Source organism: Taudactylus pleione, unplaced genomic scaffold, assembly GCF_031769625.1.
Source record: "Taudactylus pleione unplaced genomic scaffold, aTauple2 ptg000333l, whole genome shotgun sequence".
NCBI lineage: Eukaryota > Metazoa > Chordata > Amphibia > Anura > Myobatrachidae > Taudactylus > Taudactylus pleione.
In genome coordinates, this window is record NW_028284734.1 from 9,306,498 (window position 1) to 9,322,265 (window position 15,768).

Genomic DNA, 15,768 nt, shown 5'->3' on the forward strand with positions numbered 1-15,768 from the left:
CGACCCTGGAGAAGGTGATCGGTAATCAGCCACCAGCAAAGTGACTGACGAGTGCTGTCTGACAGAACCAGCAACTGAGAAGAAAGGTCGTCTGAGCAGCCCGTCCAACTCCGATGAATCTCCCACTGGAGAATCCGTGAATGGAAGTGGCCGTACTGGATGGTCTCGAAGGTAGAGACCATCATGCCTAGTAACCTCATGCCCAGCCAAACGGATGGCCGAGGGGCAGACAGCACTTTCCTGACTAAGTCCCGAAGGGCCCAGGCAAGAAAACCCTTTCCAGTGCTGTATCGAAGATCACCCCCAGAAACGTCAGACGTTGGCATGGCATGAGGTGACGCTTCACGAGATTCAGTATCCACCCATGATGTTGTAACACCTGCACTGTGTGATCCAGGTGGAGCTGAAGTTGGGCAGCGGAATCCGCCTTTACTAGCAAATCATCCAAATAGGGAATCACCATTATTCCCTCGGAATGCAGTAAGCTTGCCATTGCTGCCATGATCTTTGTGAAGACCCGCAGAGCTGTGGCCAAACCGAACGGCAGAGCCTGGAACTGGTAATGGGCTCTTCCGACCGCGAACCTGAGTAGAGACTGATGCCCCGCCCAAATCGGTATGTGGACATCTCTGATGTCGATAGACGCCAGAAACTCGACATAAGTGCCGTTGGGTTTCTGGACTAGAAACAAGTTGGAGTAAAACCCCTGTTCTTGTTGAGACTGTGGAACAGGAACTATAACCCCTTCTGAACAGAGGGAACTGATAGCCTGGTTTAAGGCCTGTCTCTTCTCCGGCTCCCTGGGTAGTGCGGTAGTGAAGAAACGTTGTGGCGGCTGCCCCCTTAGGTTGATCACATAACCTCGGGAGACAATGCTTCTTTTCTTACCCAGTCATCTAGTCCTGAAGCTCCCCACCTGTCTCAGAAAAGGAGACAGTCCCCTACCTTCCCTGAGACCGGATGGGCTGAGATCCTGTCAGGTACTCGGCTTCTCAGATGCCCTAGCACCCGGGCGCCTGAATGTGCCGGAGAATCTACCCCGGGGGGCAGAACCCCTACTGGGAAAAGAGCGTCCTCAGGCCCCCTGACCTCTAATCATTCTCTCTTCTCGAAAGGAAGAATGGAACACTTGGAAACGTGAGCCCTTTAGCTTCTGGGGCACCACAGGTAGGAAAGTGCTCTTTCCACCTGTCACATGGGATATAATAGTATCAAGCTCAGAGCAGAAGAGGATGCCTCCACAAAAAGGCAGAGACTCTAAAGCACATTTAGATTCGGCGTTCACCTCCCAGGCGCGAAGCCAGAGTGCTCTGCATGCCACGACTGCGACTCTAGAGGAAATCTGCGCTCCACCTTGTGCGGCCTCACAAACATAGTCTGCAGCCACACACATCTGTTCTGCCAGTACCAGTAAGTCCTCTCTGGATGAGTCACCGGCAAGGCCTTCCACTAATTTGTCCCGCCCATTTCTCCATGGCTCGAGAGACCCATGCAGATGCCAATAATGGGCAAATAACCACTCCGGTGCCCATAAATATACTCCTAAGGCATTCCTCCAATTTTTTGTCCAGCGGATCCTTAAAGGAGGCCGCCCCTTGGACCGGCAGAGCCATGTGCTTTGCTCAACGAGCCACAGCCGCATCCACTCTTGGAGGCAGCTCCCACTTAGCGACCTGCTCCTGTGGAAAGGGATAAAGGGCTGCATACTTTTTATCTGGGGTCTTCCAGGCTTTACTCTATCAGATCTGAAAGATCCTGAGACACTGGGCAACAAACGACCCTCTTACGCCTCCACTTGAACGGCCCTTCTGCCCTAGCTGAGGCGTCAAGGTCCAAAGACTGTCTTACTGCCATAATAAGGTCCTCTACACCCTGACTTGATGCAGAGTCTGAACCTTCCCCCTCGGGATCTGACTCCAACAAGACACTGGATGGAGGAGGACGCTTATGTGTAGTTTAGACTCCTCAAAGAAGTGTTCCATAAAGGCCGATACTTTCCCAACCCCTACCACCGAGCGCTCCATGGTACGGACCCAAGGAGGATCAGGACCCTGGTAACCACCCCCTGCAACAGCAGGATGTGAGGGCAAAACAAGCGCTGGCGCTACTTGGGCTAATTCCTCTCTATGGCGGAGCAACGTCACCAGGTCAGAGAGTAAACAGCCCATAGCCTGAGCCCATGCCGGCTCCTCCGTAAGCGGAGTGGCTCCCCCAGCTGGCTGCGCACACGTGGGCCCCAGCTGACAGTCCATACACAAAGCCCCTGCCATCCAGTTGTCCACACGGCAATTTAGTATAGTGGGATTCTGGCCCTTTGTGGACTTTTTGTCCGTAATTAGAGCACCCCCCCCTTCCTGCGCTGCCCTGCCGCAGCAGTCAGCCCAGAAAAGAAAACAAAATAATGTATAACAAGTTTCAATGAATATGCAAACACTCCAAGCAGGCACAAGAACAGATTACAGTAATACTGAAAACTACTTAGCTGTATGCTGCAGAGGGAAAGGAGCTTGCTCTGTCCTCCCTCCCTCCAGGCTTGTGTCCTTTAAAAAGCTGTGCTCAGACTTCCTGGGAGCCTGCATTTTGCCACTAGAGAGTGGGGGGAACCAGCAGACCATGGCTCCGCCACCCATCATACTGAAACGAGCCTGACTGCTCCTTCCTTCAAGTGTTACTCCCCTCTGTGGGGAAAACACCTGGACTAACCCGCACTTATCGCGAGCGGCCTGTAGTCGGCGCTCGCACCCACAGGAGCCGCTGACAGGAAAACCCGGCAAGATGGTGCCAGTCACCCAGGACCACGCTAACTGCCTGCACCTCTATCAGGCACAGCAGCGCACAATCCCCGGGCCCAGGCGGTCTCACAGAGACCAAAGTGTGTACCAGGTAGGAAGCGCCCAACGCTATCCCCCCTTCAGGCAGCCGCTTACCGCCGCATCACTCCTGCTGTAAGCAGTGCACAGCAACTATTAGTAAAAAATAAAGCTAAAGAAATTACAAAACAAATAAAAATCCTATGCTAGACAACCAAGGCTGCTGAGCAGTCCTAGAAAAACGTGCCTTACTTCCACAGGCACTAAACTTACAGTCAAGGGTTGCAGAGGAGTTAATAGTTTTCAGTGTTAGTGCCAAATCCACACCTTCCCACCTACAACCCACGGTCCAGTGTCCCCCAGCCCAGACAAAAGAGAAAGCTCCATTAACATCCAGTTCAAGAGATTAGCATGAAAGAACAAACAGGCCCCTAAACTGGGGACTTTATTTTAGATAGACATACTGATACAATACAGGTTGAGTCTCCCATATCCAAATATTCCGAAATACGGAATATTCAGAATTACGGAATATTTTTGGTATGACTGAGAATGTGAAACCTTTCCTTTCTGATGGTTCAATGTACACAAACTTGTTTTAAAGCACAATTTCATTAAAATACAGTATACAATAACCTTCAGGCTGTGTGTATAAGGTGTATATGAAACATAAATGAATTTCATGTATGTACACAAACTTTTTTTGATGCTCAAAATTATAAAAAATATTGTATAAAATGAGCTGCAGGCTGTATGTATAAGGTGCATATAGAACATAAATGCATTCTGTGTTTAGTTTTGGGTCCTATACCCAAGATATTTCATTATAGTATGCAAATATTCCAAAATACGGAATAATCCGATATCCAAAATACCCCTGGTCCCGAGCATTTTGGATATGGGAGACTCAACCTGTAGTCACTTTCTCAAACAATTACCCTTGCTTGACTATACTATTGCATGTCCAGGCCAACTTCACCTTGACCAGAGCCGGTCGTAGCCAAATTACTTCCCTAGGCAAAATTTTGGGTCGTGCCCTCCTGTGGGATCCTGAAATGGGGTGTGACCTCACAGAAGGGGTGTGGTCTGATTGTGCTATGATCACAGCACCTATCACCCTTCACAGCACAGTTCACAGCATCTATCACCCCCTCTCCCAGCACCAGGAGTGTATCTATAATGGGTACAGCGTGTGCAGTGCACCCATTATGGGTGCTCCAGGGGGGGCCCACACCGCACACCCTGCACCCATAGAGGCTTACTCTTACCTGCTCTGCGGTGCAGCAGAGCAGCAAAAATCACTAGGAAAATGGTGGCGGCCATTTTCCCGGTGACTCGAGCATGCGCAGCGCCATTTTCCACGCAGTATCTACTGCAAGTGCAGTGCCGTGGGACTGAGTCTGCACACAGGCCCCCCTCCTCTCTTGAAACGCCCCTGCCCAGCACAACACCCTTCACCCCTCTCCCAGTACAGCACACCACCTATTACCCCTCTCCCAGCACAGATAACAGCTCCCATCGCTCCTCTCCCAGAACAGCACCCATCACATCACCCCTCACCAGCACAGAACCCCTCAAACCTCCCCTAGGCATTTGCCTATGCTGGCTCTGACCTTGACCACTGTCCCATCAGCAAGCTAAGCACTTTTGGCACTTTGACCATCTCAAACTACCCCTCTGTCACTGAGATATGTCAGTCTACTGATTGTAGACAAATTATGGAGCAATGGTGCCTGCAGACCATTTGCATACATTATCCTGAAAATGGTGATGTGTTAAATGCTTAAATAACTGGGAGCCACACCTGTATGGAGGCATCTGCTTTTACTTTACTATGCCGGACTACTCATTGGCTCAAGCGTCTCATTCACTTTGGGAGTTACCTCCAGTTTGGTTATAGTATTTTGCTAGTCGTCCGCATGGAATCTGCTGAAAACGGCACTCCAAAATTGTCCGCCGCCTAGGAGGAGACAGATGCTAGAGGTCCTACTGGACCTCTAGCATCTGTTAGGCCAGTGCCAGGCACGATGGCGCTGCCGAGAGAAGATGCAGAAAGCTGCACCTTCTCCCGTGAAGCCCCTTGCAGCGAGCATAAAACCCCTGACTAGTATGGAACACCTGACAACGAGCAAGAAACCCCTGGCAACAAGCATGGAACGCCTGAAAAGCATGAAACCCCTGGCAACGAGCATGGAACGCCTGAGAAGCATGAAACACCTGACGAGCGTGAAATCCCTGGCAACGAGCAGGTAATTTAAAAGTAATTAGAAGCCTTATTGTGGGGCATAAAATTGTGTCAGGGGCAAATATGTAAGCGGCACTTTGGTAATAGGCATTACAGTGTGTGGAATAATGTGTAAGGGGCATTACTATAAAGGAGGAAAAATGACAAATACTGTTAACTGTAAGGGGGGGTGGGGGCACATTTTTAACTTTTGCACTGGGAGCAAAATTCCGTATAAACGGCCCTTTTCCAAACTACCATGAGGAGAGTGGGGGGGGTGCGTCAAACTTTTTTAGCAGGCGGGAGCAAAATTTATAGTTACGCCACTGTCTGGTGCTTCTTCATCCGGAGTAGTGAGTCTGTACTTGTGAATTATGTGATGATAAATAGTAGGGGAGGGAGATGGATGACCAGATCTGAGTGCTACCCAGTTGTCATGCTGCATACAGCAGTTACAGCTGTAAATCCTTTTCAGCCTAGAATACACAGACTGGAGCATACAACCACCACCTGTAACCAGCAAGCGCGGTAAGGCAATGTTCTTGCAACATAATTTATATGTATACTGTATATATCATAGCTGCTGTACTGATCTTCTGTGGGGGAATAATCAAATATCCGCTGAAACGTGGACCAGCTAAAATATATTTTTCTTTTACAAACACATACATATTTCCAATGTGAACATTTTTTTTTTTACATTTCCCTTTATTGTGTAATAGACAAAAGTAAAAGGAGTGAGAGAAACGGAAGTATGTTTGGAATGTGAGCTAGCCACAGAAAAGGCATTGGCAACGGCAGGCTGCTTCCAGATCAGACAATGTTTCTATTATTCTCAGACAGTGTACTGTAAGCACGCACATCTTGTACTAAACCTAGGTCCTAAAAAAAACTTCAACAGTTTTGTAGTGGTCTGATTTTTACACTTCCTCCTACATGTCACCCATAGCTTTTAATGAGATACTTTTTGCAGCAACCATGGGTAGTTTATAGAGGCAAGCATGTCTAAAAGGTGATATTATACTAATGTAATACAGCACTGAACACTACAAGTGTCACATATGGAATGAACTGCTTTACATGTCCATTACGGTCATGACTTAATTTATTTATCATCCTAAAATGATAACCAGTAGGGTTGCAAATTGAGGTTTTAGGTTTTTCTGGAACATCCATTCCCATATGGATGCACATTACTGCAAATGCTTTCCATGTCAGATTTCTGGAACTTTATTTAGTGGTTTAATATAGTAGTGGAATTTCAGGGAGTTAAAAAAAAAAAAAAAAAATGTATTTATGTTCATTCAACTGTGCATTCTGTCACTTGTGGGGGGGGGCACTTCCCTTCAGACCATTTAAAGAGTATGCAGAGTGTAGACAAGTACAGAATGTCAACAATCAACATGTCGGCACTCCATTTTAGGGTTAGGCTTAGACTAAAAGTGAATGGGAAATCCCATTGTCCACATTTGACATCTGGAATATCGACAGAGCATCTCAACATTCTGCTGTCAACATCCTAAATGATACCACAATATACCAGACCCGTTCAGAGTGGTATTTCACAACTTGTCACTAAGGGAGTTGAGCTGTCACCTAATTCTAGCATGATGCTTAGGACAGCCAGATACAAGACTTATGATTAAGTGCATTTAAGGGCTGATTCTAAGTTGGAAGCAGATAACAAAAAAAACCTGTGCACCTGAACAAACCACTTTGCAATGTAAGAGGTGCAAATACTGTACATGTATTTTTTGTTTAATTTTTTTGTATGCAGGGCAAATAGTGGAGATGCTGTTGAATCTAGCCCAAAAGGTGCCGGATAGCTTTATTTTTACACTGCAATTTAGATTGGAGTTTGGACACACCCCTTAAATATGCACATTTTAAATCTTCCCCACCTGCAAAGCAACATGGTTTTAACAAAGTGCTAAGTTACTCCCTTATTTTGCTCCCAATTTAATATCAGCTTCTTTCAGGGGGCCCGTGTGCAGACTCCGTGCGGGCCCCCCTACTCTCTAGTGGTGGCGCAGCAATAGATTCTGGCTTAATGCCAGAGTCTTGTGTGCATGTGCGGGTCTCCGGAAAAAATGCACATGCGAGAGTCACTGGGAAAATGGCCGCTGCCATTTTCCCAGTGACTTTTACTGCTCTGCAGCGCTGGTCCGGCAGAACAACACTACTGGAGACAACGGACAGGCAAGTATAAAGAGTTTATGGGTGCAGGGTGTGGGTCCCCCTGGTCCCAGGAGCCAATTATAGATACATCCATGGCCTCTTAGGACACTTCTATAGTAGAGTAGGCAACATTTTTATCTTTGGGAGCCAGATGTTCAACATTAAAAGCTAAAAAAGTTTCACGATTACTTTTTGTAACAGTTTGTAAATATTGTAATAGATGGGTACTAAAAATGTTAGTGGCTTCCCTGTCCTCTTTTTTTTTTTTATCAGTTTAGATTGATTAGTTGTATTGTATTACATGTTTCAGAACTTTGTACTGTTATTTGACATGACAAGGATATGTATGGGTACTTGGAGTTCTGGGTCTAGCATGCCAATAAGTCTCCTCTGTGATGGGAGATGGCAGAGAAGGAGGGAAGCAGCCCTCCAGGGAGGATAACAGACCCTGTGGGTGCCACTCTAAAACATCCTTGAGTGCCACCCTTGTGGCACGGATTGCATATCCCTGTAGTAGAACAAACACCCCTCTTTACCACAGTATGAGGTTTCATTAACACATGAATGGTAAATAGAGTAAAAAAAACAAAAAAAACATATCAAGTAAAAAGGTTAACATTTTATTGGCAAATAGTCACAGTACAGGTAAAATACAGCCATCAGATGAAAGATGAAGCATGAACAAAACTTTAAGTCCAAGAACCAAAGGCCCAATATGTTAATAAAAATGCCATGATCTTTTCATCTCTTGTCCATGTCTACTAGTAGACTGGCTGAGTTATTACAAATATGCAAAATGTATTGAAAAAGGTAAATCTATACAATAAAAATACAAAAAAAAAAATGAATAAAATAAAAAAAGAATCGACTGCATTCAAAATTTACAGCAATTTCAGCTTACATGTGTTAAGAAATAAGAAAAAAAATAATCATTTATTGGACTGCATCAGAACCACATGTTTGAGTGTTTAAAACATTTGAGCAGACTATTAGAATTATTTCAAAACAATTCAGCACTTTACTATTAAAAAAGTAATGTTTTTTTAAATGAATACCTCAATAGTTTATACACCAGTAGTGTCTTAAGAAGAACTGCCATGGGCAAGTTAAAGAACTCAAGCAAGAAGTGCAACTTAGCAACAACCATCAAGCAGCTCTAGTGATGGATTTTCACTCAGAACTTGTATTAAAAGTTCAGTGTTGACAAGAGCTGAAGTATGACTAAAGCCTACTAACCACGCTTCAATACCAATAGTCCAAAAAAAACCAAAATACAAGCAAATGGAACTGTACGCATTCTGACAAGCACTCTCTGCGTCAGTTTCAACACTACCCGCAGAGCTCTGAGGTCTACATGCTACACAGGGTCTACAATAATGCTGGTTTAGGTATGTAGTACACCATGCTGCAGGTAAGCTTTGGGATGCATTACGGAGTACACTTATAATGCTCTGTTAAACACAGGAGAAATGCAAGGTTTTTGTCTATACTTTACATAGCACATATTTTAAAGCCTATATGTAGAAACAGATTAGGACAAACCCTTTAAAACAATATAAAATGCAGAAACGAACACCAAGTAGTGAAACAGTGACATTGTAACAAGAACAGTCTAGAACAGAGAAATAATTAAGTCCACCCAGCTCCAGCTGCATACTTCCGACTTCAAACTAAAAGGGGTTTTGACAACTATCCTCTTAAATGTAGATGTCAGCCCCAACCCTTCCTGGCAGCCAGCTCAGACAACCAATAAAGCAGTACAGTAAGGAGCTATACCATGACAATGGTTTTACTTTAATTAGTATTCTACAGCTGAATGGAGACTTGTTTCCCCACCACTGAAACAGGACAAAAGATCACCTGAATATTGAGCCTGGAGAGGATTAAAGGGGGCTCTCCAAATCCCTTTTTGTTGGATAATGCAATTTGGGTGGCGATCCCCTTTAACATTTGACCTCTGAACCAAAGGAATACAGTGAGAAAGATTAAGATAAAGATAAAGCTGAAAAGGCGTGGACATATAGCATGGAAAATACCATTTGGTTAATGTTAATTTGAGAAAGTAACGCAAGATAAATCGCTGAATACTATTAAATATACAATTGGACAGCCTGTCATAAAACGCTTATTCACTACTTTTGTTCGTTATTCTTAGAATCCCTTTTCAAAACAAAAAAAACAAAAAAAAAGAAAAAGAAAAAGAAAAAGAAAAAAAGAGTGTAAAAAACCCAAAAACACACTTGTATATACTAAAATCTTGGTTAAAAAAAAAAAATTACTGCAGCCAAATTTAATATAACCAATTACATTTTGCAGGGAACAGTAGGCAAACAATTTTAAGATTGAATGTAGGAGAGGAAAAAAGAAATGGACAACAGTTTCCATGACTGGTAATTATGTTATAGGAAAATTAAGATGTCATCTTCACAGGTTTTATAAATATTAGTTTATGTACACTTTTTAAAGCAGAAAAAAAAGCAAACCATGAATTAATAACCACTCAACATATGCATCCAGTTCTTACATAAACCTGTAATAAACAAAGACTTTCCAGGTTTATGCTGTTTGAGTTCATTGGTAGATTGGACCACAATAAGGTAGTAGTAGGCCTGGGACTTCTTCCCTGACTTTCTAATACACTGGGCCTCAAGAAATCTTATTAGCTCTTCAGATTTTGATGTCCAGTTGCCTTTATCTGCTGCTGTCATAGTCGCTGACCATCCTCTTAATGTGGTTCAGTTTGGCCTTGAGACTCTTGCAGACTTTTTTCTTGTTCTTGTAGTCTGAAGACTGAAGACATGTACAATATTATAAATACAAGTAGTTCGCTTTTAATGGAAAAAAATTAGATCATACATTAAAAACAAGTTCATAAACAGATGTTAAACACCATAAATAGTATTTTAGTTTGGTCCGTCTGGGTAATTGCAGCACCAAATATGGTTCTCAAGTGCCATATGTTTGGCAGCTACTGGAGAATACATAATCTGCATCTTAAACTATGATCTTCATTACAACCAAGGAGGTTGAAAGTGCGACATATGTACGAGAGAAGCCGTGCCCAAACACACGGCAATACGGCCAGCTACTTTGGCTGTCATCTCAGACCAAAATAGCCTTAAACACCCGAGCCAAAACAGACAGGTGACCAAATCAGAGAGACATACCTGAATCTGCCTCTGCATGGACAGTGGTAATACCCTATGTAACCGCTAAAGAGGTATCTACCAGTTAGGAAATATGCACATGGAACAACATGCAAATCAAATATTGTTTTCTGAGCTTGGATACCAGCAACTAATTGCTATTCCTGCTAGAGAGAAGATTTATTTTTGTATAAAATTGGTTTAAAAAAAAAAAAAAAGTTACATCACCAAAGTTAGGCTAACTGGTCTTCACAGGCTTTATGTAACACTTGCATTAGCCACCTTTACATTGCAAGAAAAAAAATTACAATTTTGACCATAGTAGAGGATTACAAGTATAATGCTTACCGATTTAATTGCTTTTAAATGATTGTATTCATCAGCAGCAGCCTACAACAAAAGAGAAGCCATTTATAACAATGCAGAGGACATGGGTGCTGTAAAGTACTTCTAGCAGAATATTTGCAGGAAATGAAATAGCAAAAGTGACCTCTCCACTGGCTTGATATTTTATTAACTGGAGGGAGAAAAAGGGATGGACTGATTTTTTTTTCCTTATTTGCATAGGTTTTTTTCTTTTCTACAATTAAAGTATAATGTTCTAATAAAGTCATACTTCTAGAATAAGGGGTATATTTACTAAACCACGGGGTGTCAAAGCTGCCGATTCTTGGTACTTTGACTGCTGTATAAAACGTCAGTAGTAATAAATGTGAAATCAGGCTCATTGTGCATTTATTGCTAGTGCAATTTTAAATTCAGCGATAAAAGTTTAAACACATACCCCCCACGTGCCCACCTGTCCTGGAAACTATAAAAATATAGTATGTGGACATGCAGCAACTTATAGCTCAGGTGTGTGTGTGTGTGTGTGTGTGTGTGTGTGTGTGTGTGTGTGTGTGTGTGTGTGTGTGTGTGTGTGTGTGTGTGTGTGTGTGTGTGTGTGTGTGTGTGTGTGTGTGTGTGTGTGTGTATATATATATATTTATTTTTTAATTACTCACTATAGACTTTTTGAAAGAATAGAGCCAATTACTGTTCGGCTAGCCATGCACAAATTAATGAGAACGTACATACAATTTCCTAAAACAAAAAAAGCGTATGAATTCAAAACGGACCTTGTAGGCCTGGCTCCCCTCTGGGTGTTCATCTAGTTCTTTATCCAGCTGATCCAGGGATTTGGAGACATCTTCTAACTCTGCTTGTAACTTCTTGTACTCCTGTAGGCCAGCATCAAAATCATATTTGTAGTCCTGTCTCTGCTGGTCTGAAGTGATGGTCGGATATTCACTGCATGAACAGAGAACACATTTTTTCTGGTTTAAAAAACACACATGAAACAATTAATGGAAACTGGATAAATAGCTAAAACACTTCAACCCCCATGCAAACTAAATTCTACATAGATGGTTGGAACTTGTCTAGGTTATTAAAGTTATAAAAAGGTTTTAAAAAGCGAGTAAAGCTACTTAATTCAAATTAACCTATATCAAAAGGTTTAATTTGGTCTTCCCACAAGTGTTAGTGCACAGCAGGATTCATACACCAGCTGAGGAATCTAGGCTCCAGCAGCTTGTATTTAGTATGGATAATTGGATGTATGCTACGAGAGTTGTAATTTACTGCCACAACAATTACAGATAGTGATAGTTTCCAGTGACTGTATTTTGCAAAGAAATGCAACCAAACAAAAAAAAAAAAAAAGAAGTATTTCTGGGGGGTCTCCATAAATATTTTCAGGGGGAAATGCTAGTGTGATTATAGATATCAAATTATCCTATAAACTGAATTTGTTTTACCCTTCATAATATACAGTATATATCACATTTGTTGTTTTTGATACTATAAAAGCTAAACACAGATCCAGTGTTTCTATTAGGCTATACTATGCTGGTTACATTGTACATGTTTAGTAGTTTGGCCCAACTGCCAAAGAAACAAACATCTCCACTTGAGAGATTAGTCAGATTGCAGCAACCACATGTAGAAGACTAACTGGATTTACCAACCTTCCCTAATAAAAACCTGTTTGTCCCTGACCAGATTTCTGGTAGTATCTCAGGTCATTTAGGGTCCATAAAGTGAGCGACAGACTGAATCTGCTGCTTGGCCACGCAACATGATCACTCCCGTAGGTGACCGCATTGGACAAGATCCATTAGTTTTCACATATGTCTCCAATCCGGCAGCCGGACATTGAGCGTGCATACAGGCTGGCAGCCAATATCTCCACAACACATTTACCACCATGTCCGATAATTAAGTAGCATATTGGTCAAACTGGACCGAATGCTCAAAACTGTGCATTGCAAGTCATACTAGACAATTTGGTGAGCAAAACAAACATTTTTATAAACCCCTTTTTTAATTGTAGATTTTATTCAAAGACTTTAAATTTATAAATGTTTTTCTTTGCCACTCTCTCCAGGCCTTTGTACTTTTTGGACTTAGGGGCATATTCAATTAGATGTGGAAAGTCCCGTACTTTTCACGTGCCAGACTTTGCGGTCTTTGGATAAGTTTTTGCCGGGCGAAATAATGTCAAGGGCGAAACTTTTTCGCACCTAATTGAATATGGCCCTTAACAGGATTTATGCTTACACCGTTACAAACATTTAATTATCCCCATTTCAGGCAAGTTCAAACACTTAATATAACGTTACAATTTTCACTTGCGGTTCTTGTATTTGACATTAAGAAGAATTGAACTACGAGCAGGCTATAAACTACACCAGTAGGCAACAATCACCAGTGACAGCTATACATTATTTTAAGCCCTATACGTTAACTAGATTTAATATGAAAAAGTAGTAATGGGACAGTTCAGCAGTGTGAGAAGGATCAGCGAGAACACTATGGGAGAGATCAAATCTCGGAAAGAGAAAGCACTAACCAATCAGCTTCTGACATTTTACATTGGGAGAGAGAGGGGGAGATAAAGTAGCAACCAATCAGCTCCTGTCACTTCACAGGCTGTGTTTGAAAATCATGGTTAGGAGCTGATTGGTTGGTACACTCTCTCTCTAAGGCTTGGTGCATAGATCCCTTGATCACTCTCCAAGTTTTGATAAATCTCCCCCTTAGACACAATGGTAAAATTACTGTATTCAGCGTTACTCAGCCATGACCTATATCTATAAAATTCATTTCCCCAATACCTGTCCCAATCTTCATCATCCAGATCATCTCCAGATTCTCCTCCTGTGGTGTAGTCTGTGTCATAGTTGTCGTTGGGGGATCTCCTGGCCCTACCTGGCCGCTTTTTGCGTGGTGCGTTTTTGCTTGCATCAGAGCTGCTGCTGTTAACCTTTGGGGAGAATCCAGATTCATTTTTCACTGGAAATACTTCTTCAGGGATCCTGGTGAGGGAAAAAAAATAACCAAAATCAAACCATGATGAATGCAGTGTGTAATATTTCCTGTAGGAAGGCTAAATACAGATATGGGATTAAAGCTGGGGGAATGTACAGTAAGCAACTCTAAAAGCTCAAGGGAATTAATATACAATAAGAAGAAAACAATGGCAGGGACACATTTACAACATGGTTCTTTCGAATCGCAAATTTTGTGCATAGTGACCTCTCCTTGTAAAAGGCCATGTTCTCCTAGATTTCAAACCCAGAGAATCCAGCAACCAAACAATTCTGTAATTTAAAAAAAACAAAGAAAAAAAAAAGAAAAAACAACCTCCTCAAACGATGAAGACTTTTTTTTTTTTTTGCATTTTAAAAAGGAAGCGTCATTAGCAAAAAACACACTTGGTGTGCAAAGTACAACCTCTTTAAAATCTGCTAATTATGTCTAGATTTTAAAAAAAAAAAAAAAAAAAATCGCACACAATCATCTAATCCTCACAAAAAAACTAAAGTTTAATAAATCTGATGGGACACAAACAGTTAACGGATTTCTATGGTCAGTATGTATGCATGTAAATTGTTGGGTCGTTTGCAAGCACAAGAACTGGATTCCCCATAATCGTTGAAGTTACCATGAAACCCTCTTTATACAAAAGTATTACAGAGGAACAGTGTGAAGCCACCTACCTGTCCAACAGTTGAAACTTGCCCATAACTGGGAGAGGATATGTTTGGGAATAGTTAACTCAAAGTCCCGACCTCAACCCCATTAAGATGCTATGAAGGGACCTTAACAGGGCTGTGTAACTATAATTCAATACCCTCAGACATATACAGTAGTGCTGCAATGAGGTGGGAGCTAAAATTCCTGAAACACAATGTAAGAAACCAATACTCCTCGTAAAGAACATAATGACAGTTATTTCTGTTAAAAAGGTGGTTCAATATGTTACTGTCATGATGTGAGGGAGAGAGAAAGGGAGAGGGAGAACGAGGAGAGAGCTAAAATACCAACTAGCTTCTACTTGCCATTTTACAGGCTGTGTTTGAAAAATGACAGAAGCTGATTGGAGGGAGCTACAATATACCAACCAAAGTTTGATACATCTCCCCCATAAGCTAAAATGTTTGCTTGTAATGCAGGAAACATACTCACGGGTGCGAATGAAAGTTGTGGTCTGAATATGCCGGAACACCATTCACACTTCTATATTCAATAACCGATCCATTGACTTTTTCGTTGTATTCTGACATGACTGGAATCCGCTCAGAAACAGTTTTCACCTTTATGGACAGAAGAGAAACATTATGCCTGTGTCACACACCCCACATCAATAGGAGTGTCCCCCTTCCAGAGTAAAAATACAGCATAATGTTACAATAACCACTATTTTACCCCTAGTGCTTATGCTCAATGTACCCTCATTTGGGCTCTCAAGTAAATTCAAACTTTGTACGCAGTGAAATTAATCAAACAGTGCCCCAATAAAATTGTGCTGCATGTGCATTGCAGCCACAAGGGTCAATGCAAATGGAATGGGGTTATTTTCTTATTTCAGTGCATACTTTACCCTCGGGTTCTTAAAACAAGTCAATCACAGCATTCAAACACACCTGCGGCTATAGTGTGCCATACAGAGCAAGGTGTATGGTACAAGTGGTGATGGGGGAGATGGTATGCAAATATGTACAACATACCATTTAACTCTATGCCCACCACTATGCCACAGCTTCATATACACTAATTTTTATTGCCATAAAAATAGAAAAGCTTTTCCCAGGTAAAATAAAAAGTGCTTTAATGTCAGCATAATCTGGAAACAAAAATAACAAAACGCCTAGCCCCCAATTCAGGGCACTGACTCACTTCTTCACCCCTGACTATTTGCAGACTAGCTGCCCAAGGTTAAAGTCCAAAGTCTCTAAGTCTCAACCTCTGCTTCCTGCAGAGTAACACTGGGATAGTTGGCTTCTGGCGTCTTAATTATCAGCTGTCCTGACACAGGCTCCGGCCTGGTCTTTAGCTGATATAGACCATAGAGTGCTGAAATAAA

The 15,768-nt window shown here is 42.2% G+C and overlaps 1 protein-coding gene across 1 annotated transcript in view; it reads right to left on the minus strand.

Moving 5' to 3' along the window:
* Positions 1-7,811: 7,811 nt before the first annotated feature.
* The window catches only part of OCLN (occludin), a 34,539-nt gene continuing 26,582 nt past the window's right edge, over positions 7,812-15,768 (minus strand). Inside the window, exons 5-9 of the mRNA XM_088443775.1 lie at positions 14,871-14,998; positions 13,517-13,717; positions 11,477-11,648; positions 10,707-10,748; positions 7,812-10,002 (exon numbers count right to left, since the gene is read on the minus strand). Coding sequence (XP_088299901.1) covers positions 9,904-10,002; positions 10,707-10,748; positions 11,477-11,648; positions 13,517-13,717; positions 14,871-14,998 — 642 coding nt within the window. The 3' untranslated portion in view covers positions 7,812-9,903. The remainder of the gene's footprint in view (positions 10,003-10,706; positions 10,749-11,476; positions 11,649-13,516; positions 13,718-14,870; positions 14,999-15,768) is intronic.